Source organism: Amblyomma mixtum, chromosome 6 (genome assembly GCF_055824585.1).
Source record: "Amblyomma mixtum isolate Tamu chromosome 6, ASM5582458v1, whole genome shotgun sequence".
In the NCBI taxonomy this organism is placed as follows: domain Eukaryota; kingdom Metazoa; phylum Arthropoda; class Arachnida; order Ixodida; family Ixodidae; genus Amblyomma; species Amblyomma mixtum.
The window spans coordinates 40,993,776-41,009,879 of NC_143017.1; the positions used below are offsets into that span (position 1 = coordinate 40,993,776).

Here is a 16,104-nt window from a genome sequence, read left to right on the forward strand (position 1 = left end):
GGCAACAAAATATTCGTTGTGATTGCACTCAATACACGCGACTTGACGCAATAAGCTTAAGTAAACACACGCATCGGTTTTATGCTCTGCCTTGCATATATGAATTAGCATCAGAATTGAGGATCGTGTACTCGTTATTTTTTTCAGCGAGAATAATTGCTTCAGTGTTTTTGATGGCAAAATTTTATCTAAGGATTAGCGGCTGAAACCAGGACCGGCACAATACGCTACTAATTTTTCGTAAATGCTGATGATGCTACCAAGAGGACTAATATTTGACAACACTTTATTACGCGAACCTAGAAATCCTCGTCTTTAATGCAGATTAAAGAATTATCAGATGGGAGCAGATGACATGGGGAGGTTACTAAATAATCAGTCTTAATAACCTGCATTCACTCCATCAGATTAGTAAAATCGAAATGTAGTAGTTGAAATATTTCTGAAAGCGTCTGTGGTTTTTCATATATTTTGTGAATGGAAGCAAAAAGACATAATTTGTGTTGGATCCATAAAAACTAATCGCGAAACACCTCTAAAAGCAGCCGCAGTCAAGTATTATGAAACGAGTTTCCTGTTATACTGTGTTCAATAAAACTTGTTCCAGGGCTAATTGGTGACACATACTTTAATAAAAGTTTTATTGGTTTAGTGGGGTTTAATGTCACAAAGCAACTAAGGCTATGAGAGACGCCGTTGTGAAGGGCTGCGGAAATTTCAACCACCTGAGGTTCTTTACCGTGCACTGACATCGCACAGTACACGGGCCTCTAGAATAAATAAAAAATAAAATAAAAACTAAAAAATAAAATGAAAATAAAGCACAAAAAAAGACGACCACCGGAGGAAGGCAGGACGTAGGTGTTTGTGGTGCCTTCCTCCTGCGGTCTATTTTTTTTTGCGCTGCCCATTTATTCAAGTTAACTCCGTGCTCACTAAACGCACTTGATAAGCTGTAATTTGGCCGCTTTATTGTATTAATTTCTTTAAGAAGTATTCATCACTAAATTAGGTCAACTTTAATAAGTGATAGAGGAAAAGATACCCGCAACACTGCTCTGGTACGATCTGAGTTCATAAGTCATCTTATCAATTGAAGCATCCACCATTGTAATAAACCACTCCATCATCCTGCCTAAGCTTGATAAAAGTGCTGGCCAAAACAGGTGGGTGTGGAAGTTTAAAAACGATAACCTTAAGGAACGTTTCCCATTTATCATTTCTCCGGCTGTCACGTGGTGGTTTGGGGAAAAAAAGTTTAAACTGTCTTTGGATAAATCGTCTGCCTTTAATGCGACTCCTGTGTCCTAACCAAGAGGAGGGCCTGCATTACAGGCCGGCTTATAATAGAATAAATACAGTACATGTAACTGTGACTGTTATCCAACACAAATACATTAACTCGTCCGGCACAACAAGTAACGTGTGCACGGCACGAGCAGTCTATAGATGTGTGCGTATAATTTTTCACAAACCAATAACCACCGCCGAAACACATACTGTCCTCTTCCTCCCTGAAGTGACAAAATAAGCGCTCAAGCGCCATCTCTTGGACAATAATGACGATAGTTCACCCGCGGTAGAAGCACCCGCTATCCGAGCTGCTGCTTCGCTGACGCTACATCGGCGCACTTTTGTCCATCCAGCTGCTCTGGTGCAGGATCGGCAACAACGCGCACTGAGAAATCATCGTTGCAATAAGATGAATCTTCCGACTGTTCAAACAGAATGTTCCATCTCCTGTTTGAAGCTCGCTAACAATCGTCACTCAAGTCAACCACTGCAGTCTTTCGAAAACCACCAGGGAGACCGAAGTCCACGTGAGCCTGATGCCCGTCTTCTTTGATACCTGCAGGTAAAAAAAAGTTTACAACTATGAAGAAAACGAATAAAAGCGCTCACACATCCAAAAGCATCTGCACTCTACACGTTACGCATTGACATGCTCTCAGTACTTGAGCAGTATCAGAGGCGTAGTTTTGCCCAAAGCGTCAATGTTCCCAACTTAATGAGAAATGTAAATCAACACAGATGGGAGCATGCTGCATGCAACAAAAAAGAATCTGTCATACCCTTCAGTGCGCACTTAATGTGGAATAGATGCTTAAGATCAAGGCGATGCATGAGAGCGAAAGAACAGGCATGCAGGATGCCCTCGAAGAACCTGCAAAACAGGAAACGTTGCATTCAGGAGAATACTCAGATGTGGAATACGCATCAACGAGTGAAGTGGTAACTCACTACCATCCACTCGGTGGCACAATTGTTTGGCTACATACGAAGTTAAAGGGCTTTCTCAAAACCTCGGCAGTTGGAGATAAATCCTTTCTGCTCAGCACATTATATTTCGGTTTTGCCTTCCTGCATACTTAAGTAATGAGCTTGGCTGGGAGGTGGGAAGGCAACAGCCTAGCCACGATGAATTTTTCTTCTTAAACGCTTGATAACAAACGCCTGGTTGACAGTTCATTCTCTCTTATCCCTCTGTGTTATCATTTTGAGAGAGCTGTGTAGTGTTGTGTTCTTTTGCAACGGTATGGCGGCGCGTGGACGTACAGAGTAACTACTGCCTTTAACAGTAGGCATCGAGAAGAAAGATGCGTAAAATCTACTCCGGTGGCTCTGAAATAAACCGTTACGATGCTGGTGCCCTCAGGCGATAATTTTGAGACATCGTTCATGCAAGTAGTCCGTGACTACCACTAGCTGCCGCAGAATAGACAAACTCGTCTCGTCTCCTGTCTTTACCAGCAACGCTCATTTGCAGCTCCTTCAGAGCTGTGATTACATAAGTCTTGTTCTCGGAGTACTGCCGGTCTTTGTTATATTTCGATATTAGTGGTTTATGGTTTATGGGGTTTAACGTTCCAAAGCGACTAAGGCTATGAGAGACGCCATTATCGATATTAGTGAATTAAAGTGAAAGGGGTTTTTCAAGGCTCCTCTTAACTGATCGAAATAATTTTCCGAGAGGACGTTGTCCAAACTATTTTAATTCACCTAATACGCCGTAAGGGTGAATTCCTAGTCAGAAAAACCCAAGCACCTGCTTCAAAAAAAAAAAGCTTACACTACGTTACGAAAGCACTTGTCTTGTTTATAGTAGCTGGTATTTACTAGACGTAGGGCGATAACAAAGTGAACAGTTGATAGAGTACGACTACCGCATCTAATTTTATCACGGAAGTAGCTTTGAAAATTACCGCTGAAAATGAGCGAGTATGAAACACCCCTGTCACAGCAAGCTGGAGGCTGCCGCTATACTGTTGTCTTGCCCTAGCCGGACGGTCCACTAGGAACCTGTGGAAAAAATTTTCCTGCACCATTCATAAATTGCTAGCAAAGATAACCGCGGTATTTTATATAAATGCAGTCACATGTGCACGCTGCCTTCGTATCTGGCGCCGGATCTGTAGTCATCCGAACCAGGTTTTTGTTCTTTCAATTCCCTTCTTTGCGCAAATGAAATGTATTTGTGAAGGTTTCAAGTATAAACAACAATATATGCCCATTAGTGTACAAAATGAGCTGATAATTTTTTTAAAAAATACTTAACCGCTCCAGAGATTGAATCGCGTTTTCCTTAACATATTCAACAGATCTTTCATTTGAACGGAGGGCATGCTGTTTATTTGCGCACGCGCTGATCTGGGATTAAATGGCGGAAAGAAGCAAGAGGAGGGCGAGTTAAGACAAGTAAAAACACATTTAAACACTACATAAATACAGAGTACTATCCTGTAGCTGGTACTGGGATATGTAATTATCAAAGCAACAGAAAAGCCAGTTTCCAGAACTGGGTTTTCTTGGGACGGCGTTGGGACGATGCTCAGACATTCAATCTTTCAGTGTTCGTTCTTGTTTCTTTACAGATCCAGTTTTGAATTTCATCTCATTAATTGAATGTGCTGAGTGAAAGCCTTTCAAGAAATTGCCTAATTTACGAGCACGAAGACAAAAAATCAGGCGAAAAGTACATTATTATTTTTCTTATACGCTGAAAACAACTTTCGCAGGAAGATCATCACGTACGGATGCTACTTACCATAGGCGCCCCATGTGAGCTCTGAGGAAAAAAAACAAAGGACAAACATATGTTAGGTATCTGCATGTAATTATGACAACCAGTGCTTTCAGTTCAACTCTGCCTCATTCATAAGAAAATGGGCTCGACTATATTACAAAAATGAACAGATATCTGTGATCACTACTTAACTGTGTGAACTTTTAAGAAGTTTTTTCAAGAAATTTAGGGCTCTTTTAGGACCTCTTTACATAACTCTGCAGCAAAGTACAGCGCGGGCAATATAGAATAAGACCCCTGCTTGCAAATATATGGGCTTCTTATGCATGAATTTCGAATTCAATCTTTTGTTGGTGTACTATTTATATTTGTTGTAAAGCCGTAGAACTTTGTAATGTTTATTTCTTCAAGCTTTATGGCACCAACAAGCGGCGTTATCGCATTATTTGTGATGCGAAACTTCCCCACATTTATCACGAAAGATCGCAGCCAGGCGGGAGCTATTCCACGTTGTTTGAAAATGTTGTCACTTTTCACACCCTATCTCAAAAGTTCCTTGTCATATTTAAATCGAGCACAGCCGAGAGCGGTGGGGATTCGGTTCGACGACCGCCGAGAACGCTTGTTGCTACACCGCCACCGAGTCATTCAGATATTTGTGAGCTCAGGTGTGCCACGTAAAGAGTTTCCTCCAGAAGGTCTTTTCGCTGTATTCTTGACGGCCGGACTGGCGCAATCACTACGTGATATTAGTCCCTTTCTCATGGGGAGTAGACCCATTGGGGAGTAGGCTTTACAAGGTTCATTGCGCAAGAAATTCGGCTTCAGTACAAAAAAAAACAGGCTAAGCATTATTTTTCTAATGTATGGCACTATTTCCGCAAGTACGATAAATTTCAAAATTGGTACTTTATTCACCAGTCGGAAACACGTGTGCACGTTGCTGATTATGCTGCAGGTGAACAATTCTTTCCAACAGCAACCATTGTTATGCCAAAAAAATTCTTGCCTATCATTCTTGCCGCGTCAACGACACTTAAATGAGAAATCAACATACGCAACACCAGTCAAATCCACAATGTGGCAGACTGACGCACCAAACTTTTAAGTGGATCAATACCTGGCTGTTCTTCCTTACAAGCCAATAATCATCAAAATATTTATGAATATCCGGGCCGCATATTATTTTGTCTTTTTTTGGCATGACTTGTACAAAACAATGCTTTTACAAAATGTAACATTTTTTTTGTACAAAATAAAGCATTTAACGGAATTGAAATATACCTAAATCGGTGTGCTTACCTTTCGTATTAGCCGAGCCCAACTTGGTACCACAAGTCACAGAATTCACTAATACTTTTCACACAGTATTCAAATTTTGTATAATACGACATTTACAAGCTGCAAATGTTTGCTACTTCTTGCTAAGTCACTTGTTTAGGACTTAGGAGCTTTTCTGGTTGGGACATCGTGTTATTGTTCATTTCAGAGATGTAGACGATGTGGTTGTTTCAGTCTAGGTTGTGGTGGAAATGGGTGGCTGATTATTTAACAATTAACTATATTTTCTGTCGCTTCTCAATAATATGTGTAAAAATGAGGTCAGTGTAAGGAAAGTGATTGATGAAAAGAAACCAGCATATGGGGTTTCTAAAACATGCCCTGTATTATTTTCAAGATTTTAAATATTGAATTTTTTTGAAAACGAGTTCACTACGTTATATCTATCTGAAAGATTTGAGTGCCTGTATAATATCACTGACCTTAGGTCCCAGCGCTGCAATATCAACCTATAGAAATGATTTCAATTTAAGTCGCAATAAAACCGAATCAGATCCAAAAAACATTACAACCAAATAGCCTAATATAATACAAACAAAAAGGTATGTTTCATTACAAAGAAAATGTGAAAATTGTTGCGAAAAGGTAGTCGTGTTTATGTTCTATATAACAGCAAAGTGCGGAGCATTGTTCAGGGAGTATCCATGAAATGTCTGCATGACGTCCGATATATGCTTAATATGCTGTGTGCTTTTAATAACAGTATTCCTATGGGCGTACAATATGTTGTCACTTTTCTTGCCATTTATCAAGACTGGCCTTTCGCCTTATATATTTAAGTTCTACGGATTTATCACAAGCCCCTAATACTGCGTTTAGCATAGTCAGAACGTCCTGCAGAATGTCAGATTATTTGTACAAATCTTCCAGACGAACGCCATATATCAAAGCAGCCTGATCTGGTTCATACTCTACATAATGCTCCAGTTATTTCAGGTGCTAGTTATTCAGTGTCTGCATTCGTTCGCTTCGCCCGATATGTTTCAACAAAATTGGCTGCTACCTTGCTCAAGTTCTCTGTGTTCTAAATGAAGATACTGTGATTTTTATTGTAGAGTATATCGAGGTATTCCTTTGGAAACTTCTTTACTGCTTCATCGTCGGAAGCATTTTTTACTCGTCCCGTCACATCCTCCAAAATTTTTCATGTTTTTTTCAGTAACTTTTTTTGGTGAAACTGTCACATCAAAAAGACAGCTTAAGGTGCTGGTTTTTACCATTACTAGAGTCTACAGCACGCAATCCTGCTTTGCAGCTTTTTTCCCTTAAGTTTTTCTCTGACCCTATCTTTCGAGTAGTACAACTATACTATACCATGATGTTCCCACTTATCACCAGGGTTTTTTATGTTGATTTTCGGCCGCTTTTAGTTCACTTCTCTTGTGTGTTGGGAAAGATTTCAACCATTGTTCTGTAGGCTCACATCAATACAACCTATACGGAAACTCTAAAAACGCAACAAAAAAGTTTGCCTACTTGTTTTTCATTCAGAACAGGTCCTATCTTACTGCTTTCCTTTATTCTACTACGATTGCCCTACATATTTGCTATTGCAATAAAATAATAAGCGATCGATTTTTGTCTCATGGCTCCACTACCGTGGGGGACTTTAAAGAATCATCAAGCTACAGTAACCAGTTTCTTACACTGCACCATTACACGCGAGCATCAAAGGCGCGGCTTGCACCACCTGGTTCTAAAGGTTGAACTGGTTTAGAGACATCTCAAGCACTAGGTTAAGGGAGCTAAGGGAGCACAAAAGAGGCCTTCCAAAAAGAGACGAATAAAAATTTCAAAGGACTAGTCAGCGATCCGTGCTCACAGGAGCTTCCATCCTAGTTTTGCACTTGGCAAAATACGATATGCAAATAAGGGCTTCAATGGGCATAAAATCCCAACTTGCATGAAGCTTTTAGTGCTTTCAGTATAGGAAGAAGGCATAGTGTGGATAACGTAATGCACGCGTTGGCATAGAATCCCGATTTTAATGAAAATGGCTTGCATTGCCAAAGAAAACCAATAGATAAAAGAGGCTTAGTGCCCACTATTGAAACGGGTAAGAAAGAAGAGATGCGCCGTAACGAAATCAAAAGAAGAGAGGACGTATATACCTTAGCGATGCCTCTGACATGATTATGGTGCACGTCACTCTTCTGAATACTTATTTTCATATCTTTCACACTGTTTGAAAACTTCACATTCATTTTTTAAGCAACTTTTTGCTCAATGTCTTATGCGAGCATTCATAACCTTTTGAATGATCGTATTTAATTGAAATTTTGTGTTCTTTCTAACACACAGGCATGTGGAATGAACTAATATAAGTTAAATGGATGCAAACATTTTGACGTTGCAGATATGTGCTCATGTACAGGGTTGGTCAAAAGTTCCCAGGCCACATGGTCCACTTTTCTTCAGTATATATTGGCACTTAAGATTCTGATAAAGCTATCAAGGTTCTCAGATGGTAGAACGATCCTTCTTCTATTCTCTACAGATATTTTGAGCTTCGAGGGTACCTCACCGGCCCGACTATGCTAGTGAAAAGCAATCCCTGTGGCCTTGGAACTTTTGACTGATCCTGTACATATAACGAAGCTACGTAATTTTCGCTCATTTCGTGCAGGTTTTGAAGTTTGCATTTTTTCTACAGATCGCAACACATTTATCCTAGCTCCTTACGTAGGAAACACACTCAGCTGCATAAATGACAAAACTTTCTTTATTTCTACTTCTCAGAGCTTATTTATCACTGCTGGCTCGAATAGCGATTTTAACCCAATTTTTCGCAATGAAAGACTAAAATAAGTCGCTCCGTTGTTTGTATGTTAAACAATGCTGGAAAACGAATAAGCCGCACTGTATGAGCTGAGACAATATATATAATCTTGGTATAATGACGATTTCGTTACGTGTCTGGCCTCCCAACGTAAAAGCAAGTCCGAATAACCTGCCTCTTTGCAACGTGAGTTCGCCCAGTAAATAATCTCGTGTAGACTATTATACTTGAGGAGAAAGCTTAGAGGTATTTTTTGTTGAAAAGAAAGAATTAACCCGACAAAAAGTAATTTCTATGGTACAAAAAAAAATCATCAGAACAACGAAACAGTTGTACTAAAAAAATAAAACTTTTCCTCGAGATTTTTCACATCGGCGCACACAAAGCCTACGATTGACCCGCTACTAATGACCTGCTCTCTGAAGAAGATATGACAATGGTTTCAAAATTTATCATAAACTATCAGAGCTGGGAATTTTTCTATCAAAAAGCATTAGACGAGTCCTGTATTTCTATCTCTGAATATTTAACGTTATCCTAATTATCGGATGAATGTTATGAAATTTCACGTGCAGAGGTCACTCCAATAGTCATCAAAAGATCAAAAGTAAGGAAGCATCGTTAAGTATTTTATCATAATGAGGTAACCGCCGCCACGGTGGCTCAGTGGTTATGGTGCTCGGCTGCTGACCCGAAAGACGCGGGTTCGATGCCGGCCGCGGCGGTTGAATTTCTTTGGAGGAGAAATTCTAGAGGCCCGTGTACTGTGCGATGTCGGTGCACGTTAAAGAACCCCAGGTGATCGAAATTTCCGGAGCCCTTCACTACGGCGTCTCTCATAGCCGGAGTCGCTTTCTGACGTTAAACCCCATAAACCGAACCAAACCAAACCATAATGAGGAAACCAAATATCACGCGAAAAAGCTATGCTTTGAAAGTTATAGACTGGAAATTTTGTTCAGAAAGGAGTTCAGCGGTCAACATGTTCTAATGAATAAATTCTCGAGACGTCTTTATTTTTATTTTTGCTTGCGCGGATGTTGCCAAAACAGCACTTGTGTCTCAGTTATATTCTGGCGTGGGAACACAACATGGTATTCTGGAAAGATGGACGAACCAGATACTAAGAAAAAAAGCATTGCATCCTGTTACAAAAACTGCCAAGTAGGAAACGGTGTAATAAAAGTTTTAAATGCTCGGTGGTATATACTAGCATCAAACTTACTGTCGCAGCTTCCATACGAACACATAAACTTCAGGCAGCCGCCTTGTATAACTGTTGCATGCACACAAAACAACTTCTTCCATTCTTGGCTTAATATGTATTCTCTAATGAATACTAACCGTGCGCTATGCTCATCCTGCGCGTCAATGCGTAATTGCTGTAAGGGATCTCCAGCACGCACTCGAAGAGATCCGCCACAGATGATAGCCGGCTGTCGACCATGTCGACATGCAGAGCGACGTCAAACAGGCCATCTTCGGTTGCTCGCGTGAATGTCCGAACGCCGGCATCGCCAACGGCCCTCCGTCTACTCCCCTTTATAAAAAACAGCTTCAGGTCCGGTTTGGGGTAGGTTCCCTGTGCCATGCACATGAGGCTCACGGCTGACTCCGCCGAATGGGATCGGACCTGCCCATCGAAGGGAGTCGTCGCACTGCTGTAGTTGAAGGAGAACGACTTGGCCGGCACTGCAAAGAAAGCGAAAAGAAGACATAAGGTGAAGATTGGTAGAGAGACTAAAGAAAGAGGCAGTACTGCTTTGTTAGTGAAACACCAAGAATAGATATACAAATTCTCAGCCAAGCGGAAAATTTCATCGTCTAGGAAAATAATCTTTCTTAGCATAAATAGTATTCAAAACATGAGAACTCCACTCATAACTAATTACGTGACTATCATCAAGCCGACCGCACAATGCAAACGCTTGTGTGTATATTCGTGATCCCTAAAACTCGGCCATCAAGCGAAGGCACAAAATAAGGACAAAGCTTTCTACTAATGCTGCTGTTTCGTCTTGGTTTTCGAGTCCCGACTACCGTCGCTAGGCGACTTGCTAGTTGCTCGAAATAGTGCGGAAATTTAGATAAATATTAGCATGAAATCGCTAAAGTAGAATCTGAAGCTCCTAATATAATAGTAGCCAATGGGCGACCTGCCTGCCACAGGCACTATTAAGCAACTCGTTGTCGCTATTTAGCCCGACGGGTGCCTACAGGCAAACACTGTAAGCTAATTGAAGACTGCCAATTTTACCGGCCATGACTGCGAAGTTTTTGGGCTGCTGGTATTTTCAAGACCTTGATAGCGGTCCTCACTGTTTTCATTGGGGCGAAAATTTTCACTGATGTCTGACTACCGAAGACTATCCAAAGAATACCACGACTTCCGATAGCGCCATGCATCTTAAGTATACAAGCCTTAACTTACTGCACTTGTGACCGCTTCAGTCAGACGTTATGCGTGAATGCGTGATATTTAATGGCGAAAATTCGCCAGAAACCGACAATCGGAAAATTATTTATTGTATTTGACCGTTTCAAGTGCACGGTTATGCCAATCTTGAAGGAAACATACAGGGTAGGCAATTTTTGTCCAACAAATGTGTTCCCTTTATTCCTGCAGCATTACGCGCAAAATTAGGTGGGAAAGTTTCCTATATACTCTGGAAAACGCACTTTTAAGACAACATTTGCATTACTGAAGCCCTGGGTTACTGAGAACATATTGATGTCAAACTTTGTGTGCAAGCAAGCACTACGTAGTAATGAAATCACTGCACGGAAATTGCAAATAGCATGAATTTGTGAAAATGGGCGTTAAAACTTTAAACTATAACAAACTAAGCTTAGACCTATTATTTTTTACCTTGAAAAATGAAAATTCCATTGAACAAGTGAATTCCACCAGCGTAAAAGGTTGGACTAGTCGGTATTAGTTCATCTTGAGAAACAGCGCGAACAGAAGAGGGCAAAGAGAGGCGAACTTTGAGCAGCTAAAGGCCCTGACCTCCGCCAGTGCGCACCATCCATCTGTTTGCCACCCTGGTGTGCGTCATGGCTTCTCTGTAATGCACGTCAGGCTGACATCTGTGCTAGGAAACGAGAAAGGCTTAAAACTTTATTTTGTTGAAGAGAAGGCAGAAAAGGGAGAGGGTAGGGGCCGAGACAAGACTCCCTAGCTTGCTTCCCTATTTCCTTGCTCTTTCTACCTGATCGTATTACACTTATGCAAGAGTGATATTCACCCAACGCTTTCCTACACTCGCTATACATCTCATTGACGACACTTGAAGCCATAGCGCCGATGACGGAGGCCGCTCACCGAACACGGTCATGTCCTTGTGCCGAGCGTCTTGGCCGGCTAGCGACGCTACGACGCAGGTGTACTTCCCGCTGAGCTCCCAGGTAGGCTCCACTATGCGGATGGCACGGTACTGCGAGTACACGTCACGGGAGTTCACGGAGAAGGTATCGTCCAGGCGCCCCTGGAGCACGCCGAACGCCTCGCGGACCCTCATCTCGGGTATCCACTGGTATACGGGCTCTGGTCCGTCGTTGAAGAACCACTTGACCACCAGCTTGAGGTCGTTCTCGTTGTACACGTACTCGCAGTCCAGCACCACGGGCGTCTCTGTGCCGTTGCGCACCCACCGCGGCACGCTTAGACGTCGGATGACGACGGCCCGACAAAGTCCTGCGCAAGAGTTTGGGGAAAGAACTTACTGGCGGCTCTAGCTTTTCCTTCTTACTCGATGATAGTAACATTTTTAACGCAATGGCTACATATCGCACAAGCGCGTCACAGCCGGCAAGTGCTACAAATTGATCTATAAAATTGTAAGAGGCTTATAAGATGATCAGTGAAAGTTGTGATTAGAACACGGTAGTTTCACCGCCCTCCGATACTTCAGTTTGTCCTCAATAGTCCTTTAACACAGGGTGGCCAACACCCACAACCATTATTTCGCCAAATATTACTAAATGGGCGCGGTGTAATTGCAGCCACCATATCTTGCCTCTTTTCGTGACGGATGGAGGTCCTACAGAAGAAAAGTTTGCTTCCGAAACCATCGTCCACACTCTGCATGGTGTTCGCTCATGACCACAGATTTATGTCTTACGTCGGCTCATGATAACTTTGCGGAAATTCCTGGCTCCGCTTAAAAGATCGGCAGCACAAAAGGAGCGCGGCACAGTCATTCTGCTAGCTTCAGAGAAGGCATATAAATGATGAAAAGGAGGCCGTCACAAATATACTCTTAGATTTGATGGTATCTACGTTTACATATGCAGCGAAATAGGAGTTTACGGATGCGTAGGCCTTCATACTTCGCCACTAATATTAAGTAAAGGTTATACTAGCCTCGATTTCTCTTCAAAACAAACAAGAACAGTACCGGGCAACCGCGGTGTTCTCATTGAGCAGCTCCAAACATGCCACCCAAATATATAAGAAATAGCACTAAACCAGCGAGCTGAAAACAAAAGCAGTTTCGCTTTTACTTGACTTTATCTAAACTGCTGTATTCCGTTCCTTTGCCGTCTATTGTGTCTAGCTTCTTTTTGTGCAACATATTTTATTTTAAAAGGCAGTGCTGCTAGGCGACATGAGGATCCATAGCGCACAAAATTGAAGGGACACAACACAAGCGCTATGGATCCTCATGTTGACTACCCAGTAGCCCGAACCCTGACCCTTCTATGCTAGGCGACGCCACCTCGATCATTTCCTATAGTGGTGCTTCGCCATGCTGCATGAAAAATAAAACTCTTCACAGTTCTACAGAGGGCAGCTAGGAAACCCGATAGCTTATTAGTATTGAAGTTCTGAAGCTACACTTCCTGCGTGCCCGTTCCACGCAGGGGATCACGAATTTTCTGCATTTTTCGCTTCGCGTGATCCAATATTTGCCCGTCTTCCGGCGGGAGCGCGCCGGCGGCCAGACAGAAGACAAACAGGCCGGCACGCGATGCACGCCTCCCTCACGGGGCCTTCGTTCAATATCCGCTTCGCCGACCTCATTTTATGCTTTTTTCTTGAAAAGGGAGCGCCGCCGATGCCCCGCTCGGGAGTTGCCGCTTCGGGCAGTCGGTCGCCATGACGTCTCCCCTCGGCTTTAAGCAAGTAAAGTAGTAGTTATAATAGTCATTTTGATAGACAAGCTGCATGTATGTTCACGTACATGCTGAAAGCTAGTGGTGCCGAAATTGACTAGTCATGTCACACGACTCTTATGAGCTCAGTTTCGTCTGTTATACCCCGTAAATGGCGTTCATGATCGGTTGCCCACATCAAACAAGTTTGTACGTCTGGGGAGCGCACGACACGCACGCGCAAATGACAGGACCGCAGATGGTGCTCAACATTCATAGCCGCCTATATAGTTATTAAAAAAGCCACATTTATTATGTGGGCGGTTCATTCTCGCCCCCACCCACCGCGGTGGCTCAGTGGTTACGGCGTTCGGCTGCTGACCCGAAAGACGCGGGTTCGATCCCTGCCGCGGCGGCCGAGTTTCGATGGAGGCGAAATTCTAGAGGCCCGTGTACTGTGCGATGTCAGAGCACGTGAAAGATCCCCAGGTGGTCAAAATTTCAGGAGCCCTTCACTACGGCGTCCCTCATAGCCTGAGTCGCTTTGGGACCTTAAACCCTAAAAAACCGAAACCAAACCATTCTCGCCCCCCAAAATAAGGCAAGGGGAACAGTGTCACGTAGTAGAGACAAGTCCAGGCAGTGAAGAAGTCAGCGAGAAGTTCTTGTGAGCGATAACTGTTCATTGGCCTGACCTGCGCCCATAATGGACTGAATGACTCGGTGCCGGCGAAAGCAACAAGCGTGCTCGGCGGTCGTCGAACAGAATGCCCACAGTTCTTGCCCGCGCTCAATTTAAAGCTGGCAGGGGAACTTCAAGGAGAGGAACCAATAGCAAATACAACAATTTGGAAAAATGTGGAAGCAGTTGTTCGTGGCCACGATCAATCGAGATAAGTCTGGTCACGTCTCGCGCCAGAAATAAAATGATAAAGCCGCCTTCCGGGGATTTGAGCGTGAGCGAACAAACTATAAAGATGCGCTGCAGTGTGTTAAAGACACATCCAGTATGCAGGTCGTGATTAGTAGACAGTATGTAGACACGGAACAGAACCATATGCTACAGCAGGAAATTTTTAATAATATTTCATTATCGCCACCTAGTACAAATAAGAAGAGTTGCCAGGCGCGTACATTGACATACTGTTTCAGCAAAGTCATCTAAATGTTCAAGAAATGACCTTTTTCATAGACATAAGCGGCATTGGTCTAGCATACCTAGCATGCGCTTGAGAAGCTGCTAACGAACGTGTTGCTCGATAATCCGCAAAATTCTGCACACGCATTTAATGGAAAGAATGAGACAGCTTTAACTCGAGCCGACTTAATTCGGGGATTTAAGATGTCTATAGCGGCTTTGAAATTTCTTACTACCAGACACTAGTGTTCCAAAATAGAACATTGGCATAAGCCTCAATATCAGCGAAATGCAAGAAGGCTTCAGTTTCTTGTTTTTCTTTCGCGAAGTCGCCAACTATATTTCATTACTTTTGTTCCGTTTGATTATTTATACATATTTTTTTTTCTGATAAAGGGCTCCACAAATACTCGGTCAAGACAAGGCTAAAAATATGCCCCTTTTCCACTAATATTTCAGTCTTTAAATCAGCAGATAATGAAACCTTATAATTGCGTTCTTTTCCAGGATCACCACAAATATGGAAGAGAAATATTTTGTTGAAGGGTGCATTTTAAAGAAAATAAAAAATTTAGTGCCATACGTTTCAGTGTTTAATCGTTAAGAAGTAAAGATTAGTAATGTAAGAAGGCGACCTATGGATTCTATGCCGACGTTTTCAGAGTGAGACAAAAAATAGGCAACAGAGCTTCAAAAACAATATGACTCTAGCAACGGAAAAGAATAAACAATGTTCAAGGGAGGCGTTCAGTTACCCACATTAGGTTAATGATTTTAGGTGCGAGCTAATGTTTGTAACGTCAGTATTGAGGAATACCTACCGTTTGCTTTTTCAGCAAAGTCGAATCCATGAACAAATTTGTTCATCACAGTCGCATAATAAACTCCAAGCAGGCATTGAATAGACACTAACAAAAAAGAAACCTCAAGATTTGTCTGACGGTTTGCAAGCACTAAGGGGAAGATGTGTGCATACCGAGGTCGCAAATAGATTGAAGATGTTAAAAACACTGAAATATTTTCCGCGCCTCCCTTTGTTTGGAGCACACGTCCACATACATGAACAGTTATGCTTTAAGGCCCTAACCGGCACCTAGACAAATTCTATCGACTTGACCAACCATATTTAATTCAATAAATTCATGCGTGGCGTGGCCGCGAGGAGCCTCTTTGTGTATCATTGTAAACGATCTATGCATCTGGCGTTCCACATAGTGCATGTGTCGCTTGGGATATTAAACCCCATAATTTACAATCTTTGTATCTCCCAAGGTAAACTAGGAGCTACTGAGCGCAGCAAACCAAATGACGAGGCCGGCATGAAGCAGGCCATCGATCTGTTGCCCGGTAGTGATTTGTACCACTGCGACCTCTAAGAAATCATGAAAAGTTATTGCAGCGCTAAAAAAAAAACGAGGAAGACAGAATTGAAGCTTATTTTGGGATTTCAAATTAGTAGCCTGCTCTTTGGGCTAGAGTTGCACGGCAAGAATTGTATAGACACATGCGGATGCCGTATCTCGCGCTCAGGGCTGGGTTCGAAACGGTCGATACGGTGTCAGCAAACCATCGTTTCTTTGCAGTTGAAACCACTAAAAAAATAAAACTTCGAGCCCACAAGGCAGTAGCCACTTGGCAAGCGTTCAGATTGAGGAGTTTGTCGAGGGCTCCCACTGATCATTATCGATCCAAAGCCTCGAACTTCACTTGGACGCTAATGACGAG

The 16,104-nt window shown here is 42.5% G+C and overlaps 1 protein-coding gene across 1 annotated transcript in view; it reads right to left on the minus strand.

Annotated features, from left to right (window-relative positions):
- Nucleotides 1-285: 285 nt before the first annotated feature.
- Nucleotides 286-16,104, minus strand: part of LOC149338818 (uncharacterized) — a 64,629-nt gene continuing 48,810 nt past the window's right edge. Inside the window, exons 2-6 of the mRNA XM_089550371.1 lie at nucleotides 11,470-11,841; nucleotides 9,489-9,836; nucleotides 4,046-4,066; nucleotides 2,073-2,164; nucleotides 286-1,849 (exon numbers count right to left, since the gene is read on the minus strand). Of these exons, the coding sequence (XP_089406497.1) occupies nucleotides 2,076-2,164; nucleotides 4,046-4,066; nucleotides 9,489-9,836; nucleotides 11,470-11,841 (830 nt within the window). The 3' untranslated portion in view covers nucleotides 286-1,849; nucleotides 2,073-2,075. The remainder of the gene's footprint in view (nucleotides 1,850-2,072; nucleotides 2,165-4,045; nucleotides 4,067-9,488; nucleotides 9,837-11,469; nucleotides 11,842-16,104) is intronic.